The sequence below is a fragment of the Gambusia affinis genome, linkage group LG14, assembly GCF_019740435.1.
Source record: "Gambusia affinis linkage group LG14, SWU_Gaff_1.0, whole genome shotgun sequence".
NCBI lineage: Eukaryota > Metazoa > Chordata > Actinopteri > Cyprinodontiformes > Poeciliidae > Gambusia > Gambusia affinis.
In genome coordinates, this window is record NC_057881.1 from 663,785 (window position 1) to 687,558 (window position 23,774).

A 23,774-nucleotide genomic window follows, 5' to 3' on the forward strand; every position below is an offset into this window, starting at 1 on the left:
ACCCCAAGTCCCAGAGATGTCCAGGAGGAGTCTCATCCAACCATCATGATAAGCAGCAGATCTTTGGCAAACAAGTTGGATGAGCTTCTGGTCCAAACAAACCGGAGTATTAGAGGAACACTTTGTCCCCTACTCCAACATCCTTCTAACCAGACAGACAGACAGACAGACAGACAGATTTAAACAGCAAAGGAGGTGGATCAGCAGATCTACTCATCCAGGAAGTTACTGTGTAATATCGTCTTTGCTGCCTGGATGCTAAGCTGCTAGCATGTGAGGCAGTAACACATGCTAGCAGTAACACTGCTAGCATGTGTTAGTCAGTCAGTGCTCTGACTGAGCACTGACCAACAGTGCTCAGTCAGAGGCCTCTTCAGATACAACACTGACTGCTAGTGGAGAGCCAGAACCAGAACCCACTCAGCAGATCTGTGGATCTCGTCCTGTACATGTGTGCTAAGATTTTCAACCAATCAGAGCTCCCTGCAGCACTTCTCTGCTCTGTCTCCATAGCAACCTGCATCCCTTCCTCCGCCTTGCAGAGAGCGTCCCACACAGATCGCCTCCTCGTCTCCACATCCAAGTCGCTCAGGAACCAGGAGAACGACGGGCTGACAGACCAGCAGGTACTGGGAGGGACAGACTGGTTCCAGTCCGTCTGCAGCAAGAAACCCAGCTGAAGAGCGCTGCAGCAGCTGAGAGCGGATCAGACGGTTCTGGTTCTGCTCATTAAAGTGACTAAACCTTCTTCTGACACGCCACCGCAATCTGCAGCTCAACGACCCGAAAACATCGGGAAACATCAGAAACCACAAAAAAAATAAATGAATTAAAAATAATATTTAGTGGACCAGTAGCTCATTATCAACCCTGGTTCTGGCTGAGCGACCCGGTTTGACCTGGTAGCCACTGTGTGAAGCAGGACTCAGAATAAAAACATCTTCTAACTCCATCAGCAGATAAAGATGTTGTTTCCATGGTAACACACCCACAGCGTGTTACCATGGCGTTGCCTAAAAGAGTTTGATGATCACTGTTATTGTTTTCATAGGAAATAAAAACAATAACAGTGATGATGGAATAAATAACTGGAACGAGTTTCTGTATTTCAATAACGAGTTAAATGAGGAGATAAAATTAAATTTAATACGAGTTACAAAGAAACAAAAGGAAATAATTTTCACAACACAGAAATATGGATGAGAGTAAACTGAGGCTAAAGCATGTGTGTGTGTGTCTCTCTGTGTGTGTGTGTGTGTGTGTGTGTCTCTGTGTGTGTGTGTGTGTGTGTGTGTGTGTGTGTGTGTGTGTCTCTGTGTGTGTGTCTCTGTGTGTGTGTCTCTGTGTGTGTGAAACACACTGAAAACCATTTCAGATGTTTTTCTGTCTAGTTTTACTTTATTTCTTTATAAACTAAGTTCATCTTTCTTTCAGCTGAACCACCATGACGACGGTTTCCCAGGAGCATGCAGCGCTCGCCGTACCTTTCTTGGGCTGTGGGCTGCAGCTGCTGGAAGCCGGGGTCAGAGGTCGGCCGTCCGTCTTCAGTGAGGTCTCCGTCCTGGAGTCAGTCTTAGGGGACAGATCTGACACGGCCGAGTCGTCCGGGCTCAGCAGGTCTTTCTCTGGGTTCTGGAGGGACGGACAGTCTGACGGCAGAGGCAGGGCTGCAGGACAGAAGACAGGTCAGAGGTCAAACAGGACATGCGCTGAAAGCAGAGGAGAACAGACTGCAGGATTGGTGCCTTTAAATTCTAATTAGCTGCAGCTGAAGAACCTGCAGAGGAACGAAAACACTCTGCTGGTTTATGGAACACCGTTCATTATTTTAATTAACTCAAAGGACCGATGGGGGCTGTGGTTCTGCTGTGGTTCTGATGTGGTTCTGCTGTGGTTCTGATGTGGTTCTGCTGTGGTTCTGCTGTGGTTCTGCTGTGGTTCTGATGTGGTTCTGCTGTGGTTCTGATGTGGTTCTGATGGTCATTTGTGGTTAGCTTCCATCAGCCTGATGTTATAATGGTTGTTGATTTTAATTTTATAGAAACAGCAAACAAACAAAATGCTTTAATTTACATTTGTGGCATATTTTAACTGCTGAAGTTACTATGAACAAATTAACAAGTTTAATGTCTTGCATTTGAAACTTGGTACAAAATGTAAATTATTACACTAAAATAAAACCTAATAACTTGGCAGCCTGCTGAGTCTTTTTCAATTTGGAAAAGGTGCTGCAGGAAACGAGCAGGCTAGCCACAAAGTTAGCAACAGAGCTAGCCGCAGGTTAGCCACAAAGTTAGCAACAGAGCTAGCCGCAGGTTAGCCACAAAGTTAGCAACAGAGCTAGCCGCAGAGTTAGCTGCAGCCCTAGCCACAAAGCTAGCTGAAGACTCCAAATTTTTCTCAAGAAAAGCTTTCGTGATTAAATAAAAAAAAAACTGCAGAATGTATTTTACAACTGATTAATCCTCAGATTAATGTCTCAGTAAATGAACGTCGCGCTGCGGTTCTGGTTTGCAGCAGGAGGAATCTGAAGATCCTCTGACTGATTCTGGATCCGGTCTGGTTCATGAACCTCCTGGAAGCTGCAGCTGCTGGACCCTCTGCAGAGTCCGGTGTTAATAAATGAATGAGGATGGAAGATATTTCACATGCCTGATGCTAACGGCCTCCAGGCTGCAGCATCACACGATGCTGCCATTCATGACGCCTCCATTTCCCAGAAAGCTCCTCCGCCTGAGGCAGGATATTATTAGCAGGAGAGAATGTGGTCCATAAAAGGTTCTGGCTGCTGTCGGGCTCCTCAGGGCGGCGACCCGACCGCAGAGCGTCTGCAGCAGGAAGTCTGTTTACAGAGCGAATCAGCTCAGACTTCACTTTCTGTCCCGCAGAAGATTTATTGTGATCTAAACTGGGATCAGATTATTTTCAGGTCATTGAATGCAGAAAGGGTTCTGAGTTTCAGTGAAGCGGGCCGGCCCGTTTTCAAGGTTCTGAGAGGAAAACATTCCAGCTGCTGCGCGGACATGTTGGATCTGGGTCAGGCCGAACGCAGGAATCTGTGGCATGTTTCTGAGCAGCCGACGCCTCACACACACCACAGACCAGCTGCTGCAGGATGACAACACAGGAAGACCTGGAGAAACCTGAATTTCTCCTGAAATCCCAGGATTTGTCCTGGGAAACCCCCTGGAATCCCGCGGACCCCCGCTGCTCCTCCACCTCCTTCAGGGCCGGAAGCGCAGCGGACAGCAGGAGGCCCGGCAGAGGAAACACATTCCAGGAGCAACACGCTGCAGTCTGTGTCGCAGCACGGCCCACATGCTCCTCCTCACAGCCAGCAGAACCGAGGGGGAGCAGACAGCACGCATCCTGACAGAACCCGACCAGAACCTTTCCCAATTTCAGGGAGGAAAACAAAGTCCAGACTCTGGTTCTGACTGACGTTTGATCCAAAACAAAAATCTGCTTCTGAACTGAAACTAGTTAGTTACTTAGAGATTAGGTCCAGTCTAAACTGAGCCAGAACCAAACCAGAACCGAGCCAGCACTGATTCCTTTAAAATTGACTTCCGGTTTCCTTAGTCGCCACGGCAACCGCCAACCCAAGAAGGCCAAAGGGAAAAAGGAGGAAATCAAGACGTCTATCTTGAGTTTCACTTCCTGTTTTCCATGACCTCATCATGACATCACTTCCTGAACTCGTCAGATTTTAAACCCATTCAAACCCAAACCTGGTACAGCTGAACCCAACTGGACCGGGTTCAGAGACACACAGGTTCTTCTGACGGAACCAGCTGTCCGCCCACAGCGGTACCAGTCTGGTTCTGATTCTGGTCTGGTACTTGTTCTGGTTCAGGTTCCAGTTCTGTTCCGGTGCTGTTCTGTTTGATTCTGTTGCATCCATCAGAACCGAGGGGGAACCAGTCGGATCTGGACCAGAGACCCAGTAGAACCCAGAGAGCTGAGAATCGGATCAGAAACCCAGAACAGATCCAAACCAAAGCAAACAGAACCAGACTCTCAGCAGCTGAGGATTCTGGCTGTCTTCACTCTTCACCAATTTTCTTCCTTCCACTCAACTTTCCATTCATATGCTCGGATGCCACAGGTTTCCTCTGACTCGGACATGCAGATCGTTCCTGAACGTTGGGCTTTCTTTAAGTTTCACTTCCGACTTTAAATTATTGAAACCTTTGATAATTTAAAACTGAAGAGAGAAAAGTTGAAGGTTCCGGTTTGTGTTGGTGAGACGAGAGATCAGCTGCTGATCTGATCAGAGGAGGGAGTCAGCAGTGAACCGGGTCAGATGACGCCGCGGAGCCTCTGCTGGTAAACATCAGCTGCTCCGTGAATCACAGACAGACGATGAAGAGTCGCTCAGACGTCTTCCTCCGAGTCCGGCAGCTTTCAGGCTCACCAGGAGCCAAGATGGCCGCCGCTGCAGGTGAAGCTAACGCTCCAACGCCGGTGGGAATGAAAACGTCGCCACAGTTCTAGAAATACTGGATGTGGCCCAGATGTGGCACAAATACAGAATTCTTATTTCACTTTTGGACAAAACTGGTCCAGACATTACTCAGCGGTTTCTGATCCCGACCCGACCCGGAGCGGCGCCGGTCCATAAACTGTTGTGATCTGGAGCCTTTTGGTCCAGATCTCAGTGCTGCAGGTTTTCTCTGTCGGTACAGAAACACAGAGATGTGCAGTCTGTGTGACCAGCTGGGCAGGGCCGTAAAGATGGGGGCCCATGGCCCCCTGACTCCCTGTTACGGCGCCTATCGTCCGTTCTCCTCCAGGACCGTCCGGCTGTTCAAGAATCTGCCTTGATTCCAGCTGATCACGGACGATTCCTGAACGATTCCTGAACGATTCCTGAACGATTCCTGAACGATTCCTGAACGATTCCGGAACCGGCTGCAGAGGATCGGATCTCCCCAGCTGCAGCTCTGGAACACCGAGAACCTTCCAGAGGCTCCGGAAAACCTTTGGAGCTACAGAGACCAGGAAGAAAAAATATTTCTTGTAATCCCACTTTCACCTCACAGGTCCGGTTCTGGTTCTGGTTCCGGTTCTGGTAGCACAGCATCTCACAGCTTCAGATTAACCAGCAAACTTCAGACCTCAGCTGAGCAGAACCGAACAAACTGCAGCTGGAAACCATTTAATTATCAATTATTCTGACAATTAATCGATTAATCAGTCTCTTTTTTAAAGTTTAAATTCTGCAGATTTTTCTTAAATGTATTTTATACGATGTTAAAAATATATATATACATGCAAATAAACAAATTAATTTCTTTTTAAATATAAAAATAAAAGTCAATAAAAGCTTTGATTTAGTGAACATTGATCATTTGTGGCAAATAATTCCTCTACAGACTGAGCCGCTCTATTGATTATTGATTAACTGATTAATAACGGGACATGAAGGTGATTAATAAGATATTTTTATAGAAAGTGAACCAGGTGAAGCTAAACCTGCCGCTAGAGGAGCTCTGGCAGACGAGGACGACAAACCAAGAACGTTTTTTCATCTCAGATGCAAAATGTTCACATTTGTTTGTTTTTTTGTTCTTTCTTCAGTCTGTTAGCGATTAATCAATAACAAAATTAATTGACAATCATAATCAATTAATCATGATTAATCAATTCAGCTGTGGATTAAACCTGTCATGTTTTGCTGCACAGAACCAGAATGAGGATTCTGGACCCAGTTTAAACCGACCAGCAGAACCAGGACAATGTCTGGAAGAGAACGTCCTAGTCAAAGTGCTAATCCCAGCGGACCTGCTGGTTCCACTGGTGGTCAACTGGACCAACAGAACCAGAGTCAGGTCCAGAGTTTCACAGATCGATGATGGAAACATTTTCTTCTACAATGTTGATGGAAAAATGATTTTAGAAAAAATAAAATGTTTTCATTCGATCAGCTGCAGAAAAAAAAACTAAAAACTTTATTAATGTTATTATTATTAACATCACCTCTAACCAAAGAGCCATAGACAACTGGACCAGAACCAGAACCCAGCTCTGCAGCAGAACCACTCAGACCGGGCTTCTGACCCGGGTCATGGCGGTACCGTCGGTACCAACCTCGAATGCAGCGAACGGAACCTTCCCCTGCAGCTGGTCCAGTCCTCTGCCTCCATCACACATCCAGAAGAACCAGCAGTTGGTTCTGGAGAACCAGCAGGAGGTTCTGACCCACACAGAGACGGTTCCACCTCAGAACCCAGCAGAAACATCTGGAGATTCTCCACAACATCAGAACCAAACCTGCGACCATCATCTACCTCAACTGGACCACCAGAACCAGAACTTTCCTTCTGGACCAGTCGAACCGCCCTGGGCAGAACCAGCAGAGCTGCCGGAGTGCCTCTGAGCAGCTTCCAACCGGACTGATGTGATTGGCTGATTCTCTGCAGGTGATGGACGTGATAACCGGACCGGTGCCGCGGACCGGACCGGGTCAGGACGGGTTCTGGTTACTCACTCTTCTCTGTCAGGGTCAGCTTCTCCTCCAGACGAACCCCCAGCTCTTTAAAATCCATGGTGTCGGTCCAGACCGGGTCCAGACGGGTTCATTCCTCAGAACCAGCGCGGTACACGGGCCGAACTCAGGTCCAGTTCTGCCTAACACACCCAGCTGCAGAGGAAGGAACGGAACCACGGACGGTGCGGGGAGGAGAACCAGATCCGAATAGAACGCCGGGAATCTAAAAAGTGTTCAAATCTCGATTCCTTCCGAACCGGAACCGCGAGGAGAGTTCTGAAACTCAGAGGTTCGGTTCGGTTCTGCGGTGTGAGGGTCTACACTGAGGAATCTACAGGGAGAGACTGAAAACCGAAGAGGTCAAGTTCCCATGAGGAAGGTCACACTTCCGGTCACACACTTCAAAATAAAAGAAATGCTACTACTACAATTATTATTATTATGATTATGATTATTACTATTATTATTATAAATTAAGCAAATCAAAGTAAAAATAAACAAAATTAAATTAAATAGAATAAAAATAAAATACCAAAACAAAGATAATAAAGTAGAACAAAATAAAAAAATAAAAGAGCATGAAACTAAATTTAATCAATGTCAATAAATGACCCACAATGTAATTACCACTGAAAAATTATTTAATGTAGAAATTACAAAATAGGATCAAATTAAAAAAGAAAAAATGAATTAATGATTATGTAAAATTTAAAAAACAAACTAAATAAAAGTTAAATGATTTTAATAATCTTAAAACATTTGACATAATGTTTTAAAATGATGTGAAACAGAACGGTTCTTTGAATTGATGTAATAGATCTCTCCTGTTAATGCTGAGGAATTTTCTCCAGACCTCCACAGTGTACTTTCTAAAATAAATCAAATTTTGATTCTGTTTTTAAGTTTAGACAAAACTGCAGATTGATTTTAATTTTCGCTTGTTCCATTTATTTTATTTTGAAGGCTTGAGCACCTAATTTCCGCTCGCTGTCTCTCTACCGCTGCCTTGATTCTTTTCTTATCAGAGCCAAAACCTTCATGCCGGACAAATGGACGGAACCAACTGGAACAAGAGCAGAACCGGGTTTTCTGGCCGAAGCGGATCTCAGGTCATTTCTGGGGAACTCTGACCAACCGAACCGGCTCTCCTCATGGCGGTTTTCCTCAGAGCGAACCCCAGAGCCGGGAGGTTCTGCTGCGGTTCGGACCCTTAGTGGTTCGGTCCGCCAGAGGATTCAGAGCAGCTGAAAGCGGCGAGGGGAGCCGCGCAGGCCGGCCGGACTTCAGGCCGAAAACTCCACAAAACCGAAGAAAAAATCAGCAAAATTATCCCAAAAGCAGAGATAATAATCATAACATTCACAAAAAGTGTATAAAATTGAACAACACATTAAAAATAACATATAATAATTTACTATTAAGAACATTGCGCACATATTTGATGTGTATTTGCTTGATTCTGGTGACAAAATGTTTCATGTTTGATGACGATGTGACGTTTTATGACGCAAAGCACTTTGAACTGCCTGGTTACTGAAATGTTCTATAAAAATAAACTTTTGCATCCAGTTATTAATCCGTTAATCTATATATAATCACCAGATCATTTCTACTCTCTGATGATGTCAAAGGATGTTTTAGCTGCAGATCAAATATTCAAACTTTCTCTGAAGGAGTGAAGTTACTGGCTTTTAGCCAATAAAACTTTTGTTTTCCTAGAATTAATTGAACTATTTATTTGCGTGTTTGATGCATTTTTAATATTAATTGTCATGTTTCGTGTTTTTCTGTGTGTTTATTTCGAGTTTCCTGCGTGTCTGAGTCTCCGTGTTGTCCTGTCTCCCCTTGATTGCTTCCCAGGTGTGTCTCATTCCCTGATTACCTATTTAATGTTACCTGTGTCTCTGTGTCTTTGTTGGGTCCTTGTCTATGGCGTTCCTGTGATCGTCGTCTGTGTGCCCAGTCCGTCTCCTCCATAGTGTAACCAGTTGCTACCGGCGTCGAGCCCTGGTGTCCGGCTTCCTGGACTGTGTTTGGACTGTGTTTGTTCTGGACATTTCTCATTAAAGTTGACTTTTCTTCACATCTACCTGGATCCTCAGCGTCTGCCTCACACCGCACATTATGACATTAATATTGTCAAATGTACATGAATCAATGTTGATCCCTTAACTCTGACTCAATAGAAATTCGTGTAGATCCAAATGTAGGAATCAGCATTGATTCCAGTCATGGCTGAAAATTTAACGTCGATGCATGTAATTCACTTTGCATAATTTTAATATCAGCTTTCATCATCGATTCGATATTTCTGTCTAACCAGATTTCAGTGCTATTTCCATCATCTGACCTCAAACTGCTGCAGCTTTTCCAACAAGATTTCAGTTTCACTTGTCATATTTATTTGTTTCCACCAAAATGAACTAACTCTGAGCTGCTGGCCATGTTGCTGCAGAGGTCAGACGTGGTTCTGTTTCTGATGCTGCTGGTTTCAGCGAGTGATGCAGGTTGCTGGTTGCGCTGCAGCAGCAGTGATGCATGTCCAGACTCGCCCCTCCAGCAGGAAGCATTTCTTCTCCTGCCTGGGAGCGGCTCTGTCTCTGCGGTGAGCTGTTCTCCGAGCTGCCAAACAAAGATGCAGGAAAACTCCCACAAGCTGCTGCTGCTGCTGCTTTCTGAGGAACGTTTTCTGTCCCTGCGTCTGTTTAGTGCTTCAGCAGCTGCTGGAGGGAAAAGCGCCACGTCACTGAGGAGGAAAGACTGGAAAATATGTGGATGAGATGAATCATATCAGGCACCATGCAGGGAATGACCAAAAGAAAAAACTGGATCTGATAGAGACGGATGATGATTCACACATCATACGGCGTTCTATGGAGTGCAGTAACTATAAAAATGAGCAATCATTTGGGTTATTGTTAGAAGAGAAAAAAACATTCTAAATTGTATTTTCACTGTATTCACGTATTTCTAGATATTACATTATCAAGCTAAATATCAAGTATACCAGCTAAATATTTAGCTCCAAACTAAATAGTTAGCTAGCAAGCTAAATATTTATTTAGCACCTGTAAACTTTAGTTTTCAGCTAAAATCTCCTTCTTCCTTCATCAATAGTTTTCCAGACCTTCTGAGGGTTTTCTAGACAAACTTGTACCTGAATATTTTCAGGCTGTTGGTTACCAGTGAAGGCAGGATGAGCTCAGGTTAGCAACGAGAGATGTAGCTGCTATGTTTCACTGTGACCACTAGATGTCACCCTCTCTTAGACAGCGAGCCTTTAAATCTGAAGCAGCTCTGTCTGGTGAAATGAAGCCAGCCTCATTGTGCATCACAGCCTTTGTTTCCACTTAGTCACATGACACACACACACACACACACACACACACACACACACACACACACACACACACACACACACACACACACACACACACACACACACACACACACACACACATCCCGTCCTGCCCTGCAGCAGTTGGCAGAGTTTCTCCTCTCAGCTGTTCCTGGACCAGCAGCTGCTGCAACATGACCATCAGTCAGAAAACAGCTGACCTTCCACAGCAGCTGATTCATTCTCACACTAATAGATAATAAAGGGATGGAAAATGTAATTTATAACTCATGTCAAGCAGGAGGAGCTACAGGAATATTTGAGGGTTGGGCAGTCCTAACACAAGGATTGCAGTAAATTGAAACATACATTTTATTTAAAACAAAAAAAAACTAATAATTAATCTGAATGTCTGAATCAAATTTAATCATTTTTCTGAAGCTAAAATCTTCCTAAAGGTGTGAGTGAAGCTCTGGCAGTGTTTCCTCTACGTTTTCTGATGAAGAAGGAAGAGAAGTCAGGTTTTTCTGATGCTCTGAGATGTGTTGCTACTTCACTTTGACGTGATGATTTCCTTCTGGTAAACTTTCCCTGCTTTTGGCTCCGTATCTGCTTGGAGAATGGGAATATTCCTGAATGCAGCAGAAAGCATTTCCTGGTTGTTCTCCAGCTCCACAAGTCATTAGGAAATATTTAAGGAAACCAGAAATGTTTGGAAAACTTCGATGGATAAATGCTAGTGATAAAACTTTTAACACTGTGAAATAACAATTAAAGTTAATCAACTTTATATTCTCTACTTTTAAATCGGTATCTTCGCTCTTTGAAAAACATTAAAAATTAACGTGAAGCTGCAGATAAGATGGAGTTGTTGTCATAGTAACTGTTTGAATCCTACTGGAGTCTTGCCGTGGTCTGGAGCGCCCCCTGCCGGATGTATCGGGACCCTGCTACACTGCAGCCTGCTGCTTCTTTTCCTCCGCTGCTGTTTTCCAGAAAGCCTCCTCCCGTCATGGCGATGCATACTAAGGCCACCCCACCTCAAATCCCGGACACCAGGAGGGAACTAGCTGAGCTGGTGAAGAGGAAACAGGAGCTGGCTGTGAGTAGATGTGGATTTTGGGGGGTTTATCCGCGGCATTAGTCGCTCTGCCAATAAATGAGGCCTGCATGCTAAGCTAATGGAGGCTAACTAGCGTTTAGCTTTGGTAACTCAACGATTACTTTCCTTTTAAAACGCATCTAAAACTATATTGGAAAATTATTGAATGGATAAAAAGCCCAGATAGTGTTTCCTAAAGATGTACACATGTTTATTATCGCTGAAACATCCAGAATAAATGTGTTAATAACGCTCTGGTGTTAGCATTGAAACGTGCAGCCGCCAACGGTTTGACTGAAATCTCGCGATATCAATAAACCATCCAGTCTGTTAAAGAGGACACAATTAACTGATGAAATTAAGATTATTTAATGACTTCTAAGAGGACAAACATAAGCTTATGTCTTATAAGCTATAAAACATAAGCTTTAAATTTCAAAACTGACCAGTTTTGAAATATAAACAGAATAGAAATATCTGATTGTCCCAAAGTGGAGAAATTTAGCTGCAATTCAAATGTAAGTGAGAACGTGCAGACACACAACGGTAAAACAATATATTTATACAACAAGATGAACACACTACGAGAAATTGGAAAAACTAGATGGGGTAAAATTTGATTCATTTCATTAATTTAATTTTGTACAAACATGCCCCTCAGTTGAACAGCTGTCTGTTTCAACCTAACAGGAGACACTGGTGAACCTGGAGAGACAGATCTACGCCTTCGAGGGGAGCTACCTGGAGGACACCCAGATGTACGGGAACATCATCCGAGGATGGGACCGCTACCTCACCAACCAGAAGTAAGAGGAGGAGGAGGAAGGTCTGACAGGTTTTACCTTCTGATGTGTGGTTCTGATGACCAGACCCTCCATTTGTTTTACACAGGAACTCCAACAGTAAAACTGACAGAAGGAACCGGAAGTTTAAGGAGGCGGAGCGTCTGTTCAGCAAGTCGTCTGTGACGTCTGTTGCTGTGAGTTCTGTTGTTGTGTCAGGTTCTGGTCCTGGTTCTGTGTTGAGTAGCGGGCTCATGCCGGTGTCTGCGTTGTGATTGGCAGGCGGTGTGCGCGCTCGGAGGGATCCCGGATCACATGAATGAGAAGCGTGAGTGGTGTTTAACCGTCAGACCGCCACAACAGCGCCCCCTGCTGGTTCTGATGTTCTGCCGCATCTCTGCAGGCGAAACCGGCAGCGGCACAGAGAGCGACACGTCTCCGGACCTTCAGAACCAGGAGAACGAGCCGAGCCAGGACGACACGGAGGACGTGGACTCGGCACTGCAGGACCTGAAGCCTCAGAAAGCCGCGTCGTCGTCCTCGTCCAGCAGTCACCATGGCAACCACAAGAAGAGGAAGAACAAGAACAGACACAGGTACAGAACCCACAGCAGGTTCTGACGGGCCCGATAACGCTGGATCCTGCAGCAGCTCAGAACCCGCTCAGGCTCATCCAGTTAGAAGGTCTGAACCTGTAGAACCCGGACCCGACTGCCGGTTCAGAACTGGTTCAGACCCGATTAGTTCCAGAACCATGTGAATGATTGTCACCGGGCTGCAGCAGGTTGGCGGTCTGCCGGTCCGGACCGTCTGATGAACTAACAGCTGCTGCTCTCTTCCTCCATAACGCTCCCTCAGCCCCTCCGCCATGTTTGATTATGACTTTGAGTAAGTCTGAAATTTACTTCCTGCCTGCTGCCTCCTCTGCTGTTTCCACTTCCTGTCTGTTGTTTCCACTTCCCACTGTGATGTTTCCATTTCCTGTCTGCTGTTTCTTCTTGCTGTTTTGTGAGATTGTTACTGCATGGCCCGGTTCTGATGCATGGCCCGGTTCTGATGCATGCCTGTGTTCTATCAGAACTTTCTTGGCATTTCTTGTTTCACTCCAGAACCGACTCATTGCTGGTTTTACTCTGAAGGTTCTGTTTGACCCGTTTGGGTCCCAAACTTCTTCCTGGTTCTGTTGTGGCTCCGCCCCCAGCGTTCCCATCCAGAATCAGAACCTCTGGTCCAGAACTAACCGGGTCACTCTGTGTTGTTTTCAGGTTCGACATGAAGGTCAACAAGAAACCCAGAGCTGTGAGTAGTGCAGAGCCAGTTGTACGGGTCAGCAAGGTGCTATAGGGGTTCTTTAGGGTTCTGGTTCCGTTGACCAGGTTCTGTTCTGTTCTGCAGGATTACTCTACCTGATGGACCCGGTCGCTTCCGAACCTCTGCAGACCAGTGTGTTTCAGGACTTTAGTTTGGAACATTCCCACCTGGTGTCCTGGTTGTATCTGGATCAGAACCATCCTGTATTTATTGTTCAGCTCTGTCTCATGTTTCCCACCAACGTTTTTCTTTGTTTTATCAGCTGTTTGTTTTACAGAAAACCAATAAAATGTTGGAAACGTTGATGTTTGATTTCTGAAAGTTCTGCTACCCATCACCGGGCCAAGCCGGCCTGCCCGCTAGACGACCGGGTTTTTTCAGATGTGATCAATGATTTTTTTCCAAGTGGAGAGCAGAGTCAGGTCAGACAGTAGACATGACATTCGGGTCAGAACCAGTCTGGGACCAGTTTCCTGCATGTATTTTAGGTCTGAATAATAATCTGCTTGGCATTTTCCTAATAATCTGGTTTAATTTATACCCGAATAATATTTACTATAATCATAACGGCAACATTTGTATTTCTCCATAAAATTTTAAACATCGTTGGATTTCTGATTGATGTAGGTTCTGCTGTAGTACATGTAGCTGCCAGCAGGAGGCGCCAGAGGCCTTTACCTTCAGGTCGGTTCTACCTCTGGTTCAGTGACGTGCGATGAGGTTCATAGCTGGTGAGGCTTTGATTTAATCATAATCAGATTTACAAATATAGACCCCCTGCATGTTATTGTTTACTTACGGACATTTCACGCGTGCGCACAACACTGGAGGGCAAAAGACTTCCTTTACATGCTATCCATAGCCGCGGTGGAATAATTCCGTTAACTCGGTGAAACCTGAAAATGTAGGCATTGCTAATTTATGCTCCACACAGCAATAGGAAAAACCGTTGAAGTACAACTCAAAACCACTTCTGCCTCGCTCTCTATGTCGGTAAATCTACATACAGACTCGTTGCCGTGACAACAACGCCACTTTATCGTACCTTTCAAGTCTCCCATTTTGGCCGAGAAACTACCGGGTTTTTTACCCCCTTCCCCGCCGTACTCCCGTTATTTTCCCGTAAATATCCCGGATTGTGCGCCGCTTTCACGTTAGTTTTCTCCCAGGTCTTACGTTAAGTCCCCCGGTCTTTAACACAGTGAAGAACTCTATCCCCACTGCAGTCAAATATCTGGTTCAAAATATAAATATTCAATCAGCTAACCTTCAGTTACCTGCTCTTCAACTGTTTGGAGTTAACCTTTTGGACAAAAGTAATTCTAACAAGCGGATGCGTCAGCATCTAACTTTATATGCTGGGCGGCGGGGCTAGCTGCATCTGAAGGCCAGCTGCTTCCAACCTGAGGGAGAGGATGAAGGTCATCTTGAGTGGGCGGGGCCTGGCGGCACGCTGGTGAGTGGGCGGGGCCTGGCGCTGCTGGGACCGGAGAGGAAGGTCAGCCAGACTGGAGAGGAGTCATGGGAAGGCCTCAGCCACGCTGACCTCAAGTCAGATCATAAAGTCCATCAAAGTCCGTTCACAGCAGTAATCCTCCAGAACCTCTGAGCCCGACCTCCGGTTCCGTCTCACGTCCTGCATGAGAGCCGGACTCTAAGCAGAACATCTGACAGGAAGCCGACCCGGTCCAACATAAACACAATCAGAGGACCAGCACAAAGGTTCTGATCTGTAAATATTTTGATGATTACATCACTGGTGACATCATGGATGACATCACGGAGGGACGGTTCCCTCTGATCTTCCCAAAGATACAATTATGAGCCGGGAGGTTCTGATCAGAGGTTCTGGTCAGAGGTTCTGATCAGAGGTTCTGATCAGAGGTTCTGGTCAGAGGTTCTGATCAGAGGTTCTGATCAGAGGTTCTGGTCAGAGGTTCTGATCAGAGGTTCTGATCAGAGGTTCTGATCAGAGGTTCTGATCAGAGGTTCTGGTCAGAGGTTCTGATCAGAGGTTCTGATCAGAGGTTCTGGTCAGAGGTTCTGATCAGAGGTTCTGATCAGAGGTTCTGGTCAGAGGTTCTGGTCAGAGGTTCTGATCAGAGGTTCTGGTCAGAGGTTCTGGTCAGAGGTTCTGATCAGAGGTTCTGGTCAGAGGTTCTGATCAGAGGTTCTGGTCAGAGGTTCTGGTCAGAGGTTCTGATCAGAGGTTCTGGTCAGAGGTTCTGGTCAGAGGTTCTGATCAGAGGTTCTGGTCAGAGGTTCTGGTCAGAGGTTCTGATCAGAGGTTCTGGTCAGAGGTTCTGGTCAGAGGTTCTGATCAGAGGTTCTGGTCAGAGGTTCTGGTTAGAGGTTCTGGTCAGAGGTTCTGGTCAGAGGTTCTGGTCAGAGGTTCTGGTCAGAGGACACAGGAAGCACTTTGACTCTAGAAATTAGATTTTAATCTCACAAGCGGCTGGGATCAGAACCGGGCCGACCCTCCAGAATCTCCTGAGCGTTTCCCGACTCATCCAGCAGGAAACCGGACCATCTGCATCAGGTTCTGGTCCATATCGACCTTCAGAACCAGAACCAAGTGGCCGACCTGGTTCTAATAACGAATAAAACCAGACAGACGGTTTGGTGTTTCAAACTTTTATGATTCGTGGTGTGATCATCCGGTGAGCAGAACTAGATCTGGTGTTCGGAACCGGTTCTGGTGTTCAGTCGTCACTGTTGCAGTCGGCGCAGAGGATCTGGTCCCGGTCGGGGAAGAACCCGGACCCGACCAGCGACACGGAGCAGCGGGAGCATTTGAAGCACGGCTGGTGCCACTGGCGCTCCTCGAACGACACGTACTTCCCGTCGCCGAAGCCTGCAGAACCGGGTCAGAACCGGGTCAGAACTAGGTCATCCGGTTCGCTTACAACTAATTTCACTTCTGATGCTGCTGGATAAACCTGGACATTTTCCTCCGCAGACATTTTACTGAAATAAAAACTGACTTCAGCTTTAATGTGGAGTATTTGGCAGGAGGGTTAAATCATAACATCTGATTTAATATTTATAACGATGCCGTCAAACTGACAAAAATAACAAGTTATGGTTTCACTGATCCCGGTCCTGAAATTTTACTCAAATAAAAGTAAAAAGTGTGTTTTAGCAAAACAATTCCAAAATGTTTCATTCCCCTAAAACTTATTCAAATATAAATATTTATGACAATTTATATAATCATTTATAACTATTTACGAGTATTTATAACTATATATTTACTAGCCGCCTCTGCTCACATAAAGCTGGAATAAAATGTAATTGAAAATGATTTGCTGTTTGTCTTATTACTAGACAAGAAGTTACGCAAATAAAACAACGAAAAAAATAAAAAAAAAAAATATATTACTGACATTACTGATCGCAGCTTTCCATCACTGATCCATGAGGCGGCCATCTTTCTCTTTTCTCTCATTATCAGTTTCTTTCTGCAAAGATTTCATTCTCCAGATGAAAACCTGATGATTATTTCTGCTTGTTCTTCCTGCAGGTTCACGTTTCCTCCAGGCTTTTATTGTGGCGGGTCACCAAACCGCGTGCTCAGAGTCTCACCTGTGATGGGCGCGTTGCACGCGGCGCACTTCTTGGCGTACAGGCTGCTGAAGCATCTGACGCAGTACGGCCGCTCGCCCTGCGAGGTGAAGGTCTGCCCGGCCAGAGGAGAACCGCAGCCGCAGCACAGGAAGCAGTCCCGGTGCCACACCTCGCCCCGGTACGTCAGCCCGCCTTTAGTCAGCGCCTGCAGCACGCAGCGGGGCAGAACCGAGTCAGTACCGGGTCGGAACCGAGTCATTACCGGGTCAGGACCGGGTCGGAACCAGGAGCTCCAGACAGCATAAAACCGATGAGTGAAAAACCAACACCGTTAAAACAACAAACATTTTTCCTTTAAGGTTAGAAAACGTTTGTAAATCAGTTTTACCCAGAATTTCTCAGTCGGTGTTTTTAGCTCAAACTGGTTTGGGTTCGAACCCAGTTGAAGCTTTTCACGTTTCTGTCAGGATTTATTCAGCTAGCGATCCTCACTGAAGAAATACTGGTTTTCACTTTTAGACGTAGATTTTCTCTTATTGAAAAAAAGAAATCCAATTATTTCATCCATCCATTTTCTGTTCACCCTTCGTCCCTAATGGGGTCAGGAGGGTTGCTGGTTCCTCCCCAGCTATTGTTCCGGGCGAGAGGCGGGGTCAAGGGGTCACCCTGGACAGGTCGCCAGTCTGTTGCAGGGCAACACAGAGACATACAAGACAAACAACCATGCACACACACACTCACACCCAGGGAGAATTTAGAGAGACCAGTTAACCTGACAGTCATGTTTCTGGACTGTGGGAGGAAGCCGGAGAACCCGGAGAGAACCCACCATGCACAGGGAGAACATGCAAACTCCATGCAGAAAGACCCCGGGCCGGGAATCAAACCAAGGACCTTCTTGCTGCAAGGCAACAGCTCTACCCACTGCACCACTGTGCAGCCCATCCAATTATTTATTTTCATATTTCAGTCTATTTCTAATACTGTATGAAAAATCTATTTTCTAACCGATTAATCGTCACAATAGTTGCAGCCCAAAGCGAAGCGTTGAGCCGGTTCTTCCTCACCTTCCTGCAGTGGCTGCAGCGCGGCGCCACCTGCTGCTCATAGCAGGCCAGGCAGTAGAAGCGCCCGGCGTCCGGGACGAAGGCCTCGGCTCCGATCGGCTTCCTGCAGCCGCTGCACAGGAAGCAGTCCTCGTGCCACGCCGCGCCGTCGTACTCCAGCATCCGGGACCCTGAGGGACAGACGCCGCTCCAATTGGACCACAACCAGAACAAACTGCTGGTCTGGCTGCCAGACAGGCTGAAGGAAAGCAGAGCTGCAGCTCGGCATGTGACGGCGCTCTGAAGACTCTGGAGTCCATCAGCTGCTGGAGCCAGAACCAGAACCTTTAATCACCGGGTTTTAGGACTGTTTGGATGGACAGTGGGACACGAAACGGACTCGGCTGAAACTCCAGGTATGCTGGGGATAGGAGGCCAGCGTCAGTACACCTGGATCGGGCCCAGAACCCTAAAGAACCGTATAGAACCCAGGTCAGCCTGCCACAGCAGGCTGCCTGTTATTTTCAGCACTGCTGCCACCTAGGGGCCGGAGGCTAGTTGATCAGTCAGACATGAATAAAGACAAAAACAAAAACTTAATGTTGATGAGGTCAGCTGTGTCCCGCTGACTGTAGGCTCCGCCCCTATCCGACTGTAGGCTCCGCCCCTATCCGACTGTAGGCTCCGCCCATACCTGGCTGGACGCTCTGGCTGCAGGCGGTGCATCGGGAGGAAAAGCGGCTGCAGGAGCTGCAGAGCAGAGCGCCGCCCTGCTGGGTGAACGGCTCAGTGGCCAGAGAGCGGTTGCAGCTGCAGCACCTGAAGCAGTTCTCATGGAAGAATCTGTCCTGGTGCATCAGCTCCTGCAGAAACAAGGAGGAGGTCAGAGGTCAGGGGGGGGTCACAGTTAAAATATTTAAATCTGAAATTAAACTTTGAAACATCTGAAAGTTCCTTAGAGACGACAGACAGTCCAAACTTCTTCTGCACATAGAATCCATGCAGCTCTTTCAAAATAAAAGTTCTCTTAAGTTCTAAGTTCTTCAGTGATGGTTTCCTCTGAACCACATGATACAAGTCTGGTCCGGGTTCTGTTTAGTTCCTCTGGTCTAGAATATGTTGAGAATAAATAATTCTGTGTTTTCCTTCAGTCTTTTTTAGCTTGTTGCTAAGCTAAAGCTAAAGGACATAGGGAACGCCCTCTTTAGGGCGGAGCTTAGGTAGAGGCCATCTTGTCTGTGAAATGGACCGGCTGTGTTCTGGTTCTCATGAATTCGACTCACTGACTCTTCAACCTCAGACACCAGGAACTTGGAGAAGGATAATTCTGTTCTGGTTCTGGTTCTGGTCCGGTTCTGCATCAGAAGGTGAGCTGATCCAGAGAGTCGTTCTGACCTGTGGCCCCAGAGGGAGCGGCCCCTGCGGTGCCTGGTGAAAGGTCAGAGGTCATCAGCTGATTGTCCCGGTCTGTGTGCGGACTGATGCTCGGTTCACGTAGATCTGTGAGAGCAGAAGCTGCTGAGCCCCCTGCTGGGCGGCGGCAGCGGTGATGGACGGCTCCGTGAAGGCGACAGGAAGCAGAGCGATGAAGATGTGTTTGTTTATCTGAGCAGAGGAAGAGGAGGAGCAGAGCTGGAACGGGCCATAACTCACAGCCTATCAGAGATCTGCTGCTGTCTGCAGCTGCTTCCTCCAGAGCTGCTTTTTCCCACTGAACCTGAAGGCCTCATCCGTCAGGACCTTATCTCCAGGATGTGCAGCCGCCGCCTGCAGACGAGCTGAAGATCAAAAACAGCCAAAGGAACCATTTCCGTCTGGTTCCGTTCCCGCCCAGGATGGTCCAGCTGGACCTTTGACCCTCACACCAGGTCAAAGGTCAGGTCCCTCTGCACCCCACAGGACGAGCCATCATGTTCTGGTTGATTAACGTTCTGATCCGGTCAGAAGAGCTCAGCTTCAATCTGAATCAATCAGACATTCTTCATAATAAAATTCAGTTATATAACACACTTTAACATTAATTTAATATGTAATAACTTGATAAATTGACATGTGATGCCATTGTTTTGTTTTAATAAATTGAGGGTTTTTTTTTTTTACCAAGTTTATCATAAAAACTATGTTACTGTATTTATGGAATAACTGCTAAAGTAAGATACAGTAATACTGAGAGAGACAGAGAGAGAGACAGAGAGAGAGAGAGAGAGAGAGATTGCTCCAGATCTCCCTGGATAAAAACGTTTCCAAAGTTTGGGGCTCAGAAATGTTTTTCAGCGCCAAAGACAGAAAACAATACATCAATAAATAAGTATATTTATTGATATCAATAGAAATACATGTTCAATCCATTTATTAATCTGTGGAGCATCTAAGTGTTATTGGGAAATCTAAATATAAATAACTTTCTCCTGCGCAGTTATTTCTTATCTGACGTTAATCTGCGTGCCCCGGTGACGTCAGACAGTCTGGTGAGAAATCAGTGAGACAAATCGACGTCGTTACGTCAGTCTAAACTGGAAATGTCACATATTTCCATTTCAGTAAACTGAGCCAGTCAGAAATAATCTGAAGGCTCTCTGAGTTATCTGGGGAAATGTTCTGCTCACTAAAACCAAAAACTGTTTGTTTCATTCTTCTAGTTTAAAATGAACACGAGCAAAAGGTTTGAAAGTATTGAGTGATGTTCGCTTTGCCTCTTTTCATTAAAAACAATCCCGTTTAGTTTGAGCAGCAGCGGCGCCGCAGGCTGCAGATCATCAGCAGTGACCCATAGCGCCTGGTTCCGGTCCGGTCGCGTGCAGGACGTACCTTCTCGTCGTGTCCAATCAGCTGCTTGCACTCCTGGCAGGTGTTGGCGTGGCGCCGCTGGTAGCAGGTGACGCAGAGCGGCTCCTCCGCCACCCGGATGAACGTCTGTCCGCTCAGCGACTCGCTGCAGCCGCGGCAGCTCGGCGGCTCGCTCATGGTTCCGACCTGCGGGTCAGAAAGCGGGTCAGGACCAGCGACCCGGTTCGGCTGCAGCAGAAGGAGGGTAGAGCTCGGTTCTGGTAGCAGAACCTCTGCTGGGTCAGAGGAACAGACAGGCTTCCAACGTCCTCAGAGGTTCGGGTTTCTATTCTGGTTCGGCTGCCGACCCGGAATGCAGAACCAGAACAATGGACTTCCTTCCTGCTCGCTGCTGGACCTCCAGCTCAGAAACATCTGCTGCTTCTTTTAGCAGAACTTTCCCCGAACCCGACCGGGCCGGACGTGCAGAGTGGGACCGCAGGTCTGGTTCTGGTTCTGGTTCTGGTTCTGGTTCTTGTTCTGGTTCTGGTTCTTGTTCTGGTTTGTTCCTGCAGCTCAGACATTAAACAAACACATTCCTTCCTGTCAGTTCTGGTTCTGGACAGGTTTACGGACCGGCTCGGTTCGGCCCGCTTGGAAGTGGGAGCCAGATGGAAAGTGTCTCCGGTCGGGTTCCGGTGTCAGGACAGTCTGGATCATCAGGCGTCATAAACCCGTCCGGACCAGAACCCGTCAGAGCCTCTGGCCCAGATTACATTCAGAACCTTTTATGGAGATTTCACTGCGGCCATCTGGACCGGCGGCCCGGCTGGCTGCTTCATCAAAACCTTATGTTTCAGAACATTTAACAGCTTCTCCGGACCGGGCCGGACCGGACCGGACCGGGCGAGTCAGAAGCTGGAGGTTCCAGAACCAGGTCCAATAAAGTTCTGAATACTCTCTAGAACACGGGTCCCCAAAGTGGGTCCTGGAGGTCCGATTGGATCCTGATGTTTTATTCTCTCTTTCAGCAGGTCAAAGTTCAGCAGGTCAAAGTTCTTCTTCGGCCTCTAAAGATCCAGGTGAGTTAAACCAGGGAGAGACTAAAACATGCAGGAGGCCCTCAGGGGCCACTTTGGGGACCCCTGCTGTAGAAGAGCTGGAGTCATTTCAGAATGACTGTAATTGTAGTCCTTTTGCTTTAAAGACTACAATGATGGCGGATGCCAGGAGCGCAGACAGTAAACTACAGCGAATGCTTTTATTCATTCAGATTTTCTTATAAAATGGTGAAAATATGACTTTGTAAAATGAATCCCGTCTTTTCCTCTGATCTCAGGAGAAATAAACCGAATTATTGCTGCTGCGGCGACAGAAAGCTGCCAACATTCAGACAGATTCCTGTTTGGTTTTCAGTGGGATGGAGAAATATGAATTATCATTCTGCTGATGTTAAGGCAGAAGGATACTCTAGATATACTCTAGAACAGAAGAGTTTACGGGTCTACAGGGTAACATTTTCTTTATTAAAGCTAATCTGAGAGTGAAATATGACAAAATTGTGATTAATAACAAAACTACTGAACTTATATTATCCTCTTTATGAGAGCAATTACATTAGATTATAATAAAAAATAAACTAAAGAGAAGTATTTTAAGAGTTCTGCGTTCTCGGCTGCAGGACTCCCTGCAGCACAGTTTGCTTATGCCTTGGCCCGGTCCTGAGTCTGCTCGAATCTTCAACCAAACATTTCCTGACCCGTTTCCGGTCCAGAGACAGAAACCTTCCACCAATCAGCTCCGGACTCAAAGTCAGGACAGGTGAGACTCTGTGCGCCTGCGCAGCTCACAGAGATTAGACCCCTGGTGACCCCAACCGAGTCAGTAAAGGCGAACTTACCGTCGCGGATCTCCCGGACTCCTCGCTGCTCCCACGCGTCGGGAATCCTCCGTGAAGTTTCCACGGACTGAGGCGGAGGAGGAGCGGACCGCACCGCCTCCTCCTCCGCCTCTCACGTCAAATTCTTCCTCAGTTTTATTTAATTATTTATGATCAGATTCAGATCGGAGAACCGGAACCGAGTCAGTCTTTAATGTGTTTAACGAGAATTCAAAGCTCGGTGACGCTTCAGTAACCAAAGTTCACAGCAGAGGCGACAAAACTGAGCGGAAAATCAGATGGAAAGAAAAAACAAACGGAGGAATGGAAAATAGAAAATGTGACTATAACGAGAGGATTTTCAAATCCTACTTTAAGTTATTAACATATTGGTTTAAGGATTGTACTTTTGAGATGTTGTAATGTTTAATTACCTTTGTAATGAAATTATTTCACTTTTAAAAAAGTTTAAACGGGGCAGAAAACACGGATTCAAATGTTATTACCATAATTTAGCTGTTCTGTCAGAAGAGCACATTTTAGTATATCAAAACTCAAAAGCAGAATACATTTCTTGTGTAAGATCTAGTTTTGAAAAATGTTTCCAAAAAGCATTAATGAATTTAAAATTAGTTCTGTTGTCTCAACATCCGAGTCACAAAACGCAGCATCTGTTGTTCATAATCAATTTCTTTTGCAGAAAGTCCCGACGAGGATAAATCTCACAAAACTTTGAAATGAATTTATCAATTTAAGAACCGGTTCATGTTTGAGCAGCCCGTTCATTCATCTACAGGTGGAGTTACTCCGCCCCCTGCTGGCGGAGGATCGTAGTGGCAGCAGGAGTTCTGCTGCAGATGTTTGATCAGATTCATGCATCATTTTCTAACGTTTAAACTTCAAACAACAAATCAAAGCTTCTCGGAGGATTTCTGCGCCACCAGCATCAGGCAGATAATCTGCTGCAGTCGTGGTTCTGGTTCTGATGGTTCCAGTTCGGATCCAAACAGCTTCACTTATTGGCACAGATGTTCACAGGGGCCCGCTTAAAAAACCCAAAACAAAAGAAAACATCGAGAAAACATTTATTACAGATGAATATTTTTGGTGTCAAATTATAGATAATTGGAAATCATATTTACTGATAATTTTCAGATTTTTCAATATGGCTACCACGGTTGTTATGGAAAAAACATTTTTTGCACCAAAATAACAAATTAAATAAATTTGGTGTCAAATCAAAACCCCATTTTTTGAACCAAATCAAACATTTTCTTGACGTGTTTCCTTTTCTGGTTGGACATTTTTCAAAATGGCTGCCATAGAGAACGTTTACACTAAAACATTCCAACCAACGAGCTGCATTCACTGACCAGGGAGGTTGAACCGCTAAACACATGAATTAGCTAGGAGAAGCTAAACCGCTAAATAAATGTGACGGTTTTGAAACCTAAAAACTTTATTGTTCTTCAATGGAAACGAAACACAAAG

General features: G+C 46.1%; 3 protein-coding genes across 9 annotated transcripts in view; 1 reads left to right on the plus strand and 2 right to left on the minus strand.

Moving 5' to 3' along the window:
* Positions 1–6,859, minus strand: part of LOC122844230 (MAP7 domain-containing protein 1-like) — a 28,588-nt gene extending 21,729 nt beyond the window's left edge. For 3 of the 5 annotated variants that reach the window (XM_044139485.1, XM_044139486.1, XM_044139484.1), the window contains exons 1-2: positions 6,494–6,859; positions 1,485–1,667 (exon numbers count right to left, since the gene is read on the minus strand). In XM_044139485.1, the coding sequence (XP_043995420.1) occupies positions 1,485–1,667; positions 6,494–6,551 (241 nt within the window). In that variant the 5' untranslated portion in view covers positions 6,552–6,859. Of the gene's footprint in view, positions 1–1,484; positions 1,668–6,093; positions 6,371–6,493 lie in introns of those variants that run through there. The other 2 variants (XM_044139487.1, XM_044139489.1) reach the window with 2 other exon arrangements.
* A 3,865-nt stretch (positions 6,860–10,724) lies between these two features.
* On the plus strand, positions 10,725–13,328 carry meaf6 (MYST/Esa1-associated factor 6). Of its 2 annotated transcripts, XM_044139509.1 has the most exons (8): positions 10,729–10,932; positions 11,623–11,738; positions 11,824–11,911; positions 11,997–12,042; positions 12,118–12,310; positions 12,573–12,602; positions 12,980–13,013; positions 13,110–13,328. In XM_044139509.1, the coding sequence occupies exons 1-8, from the start codon at positions 10,765–10,767 to the stop codon at positions 13,122–13,124; spliced, it is 690 nt and encodes a 229-aa protein (XP_043995444.1). In that variant the 5' UTR covers positions 10,729–10,764; the 3' UTR covers positions 13,125–13,328. The 2 variants fall into 2 exon arrangements, with proteins under 2 accessions (XP_043995445.1, XP_043995444.1); XM_044139510.1 differs by lacking the exon at positions 12,573–12,602 and having other exon boundaries at positions 10,725–10,932.
* A 2,287-nt stretch (positions 13,329–15,615) lies between these two features.
* On the minus strand, positions 15,616–22,418 carry LOC122844239 (four and a half LIM domains protein 3-like). 2 transcript variants are annotated; one of them, XR_006372833.1, is made up of 7 exons: positions 22,305–22,418; positions 20,447–20,611; positions 18,333–18,501; positions 17,660–17,829; positions 16,611–16,797; positions 16,412–16,486; positions 15,743–15,879 (listed from the first exon to the last, which is right to left on the minus strand). XR_006372833.1 is itself a non-coding variant. In XM_044139507.1 (6 exons), the coding sequence occupies exons 2-6, from the start codon at positions 20,600–20,602 to the stop codon at positions 15,728–15,730; spliced, it is 834 nt and encodes a 277-aa protein (XP_043995442.1). In that variant the 5' UTR covers positions 20,603–20,611; positions 22,305–22,418; the 3' UTR covers positions 15,616–15,727. The 2 variants fall into 2 exon arrangements, 1 of the variants encoding a protein (XP_043995442.1); XM_044139507.1 differs by lacking the exon at positions 16,412–16,486 and having other exon boundaries at positions 15,616–15,879.
* Positions 22,419–23,774: the final 1,356 nt, after the last annotated feature.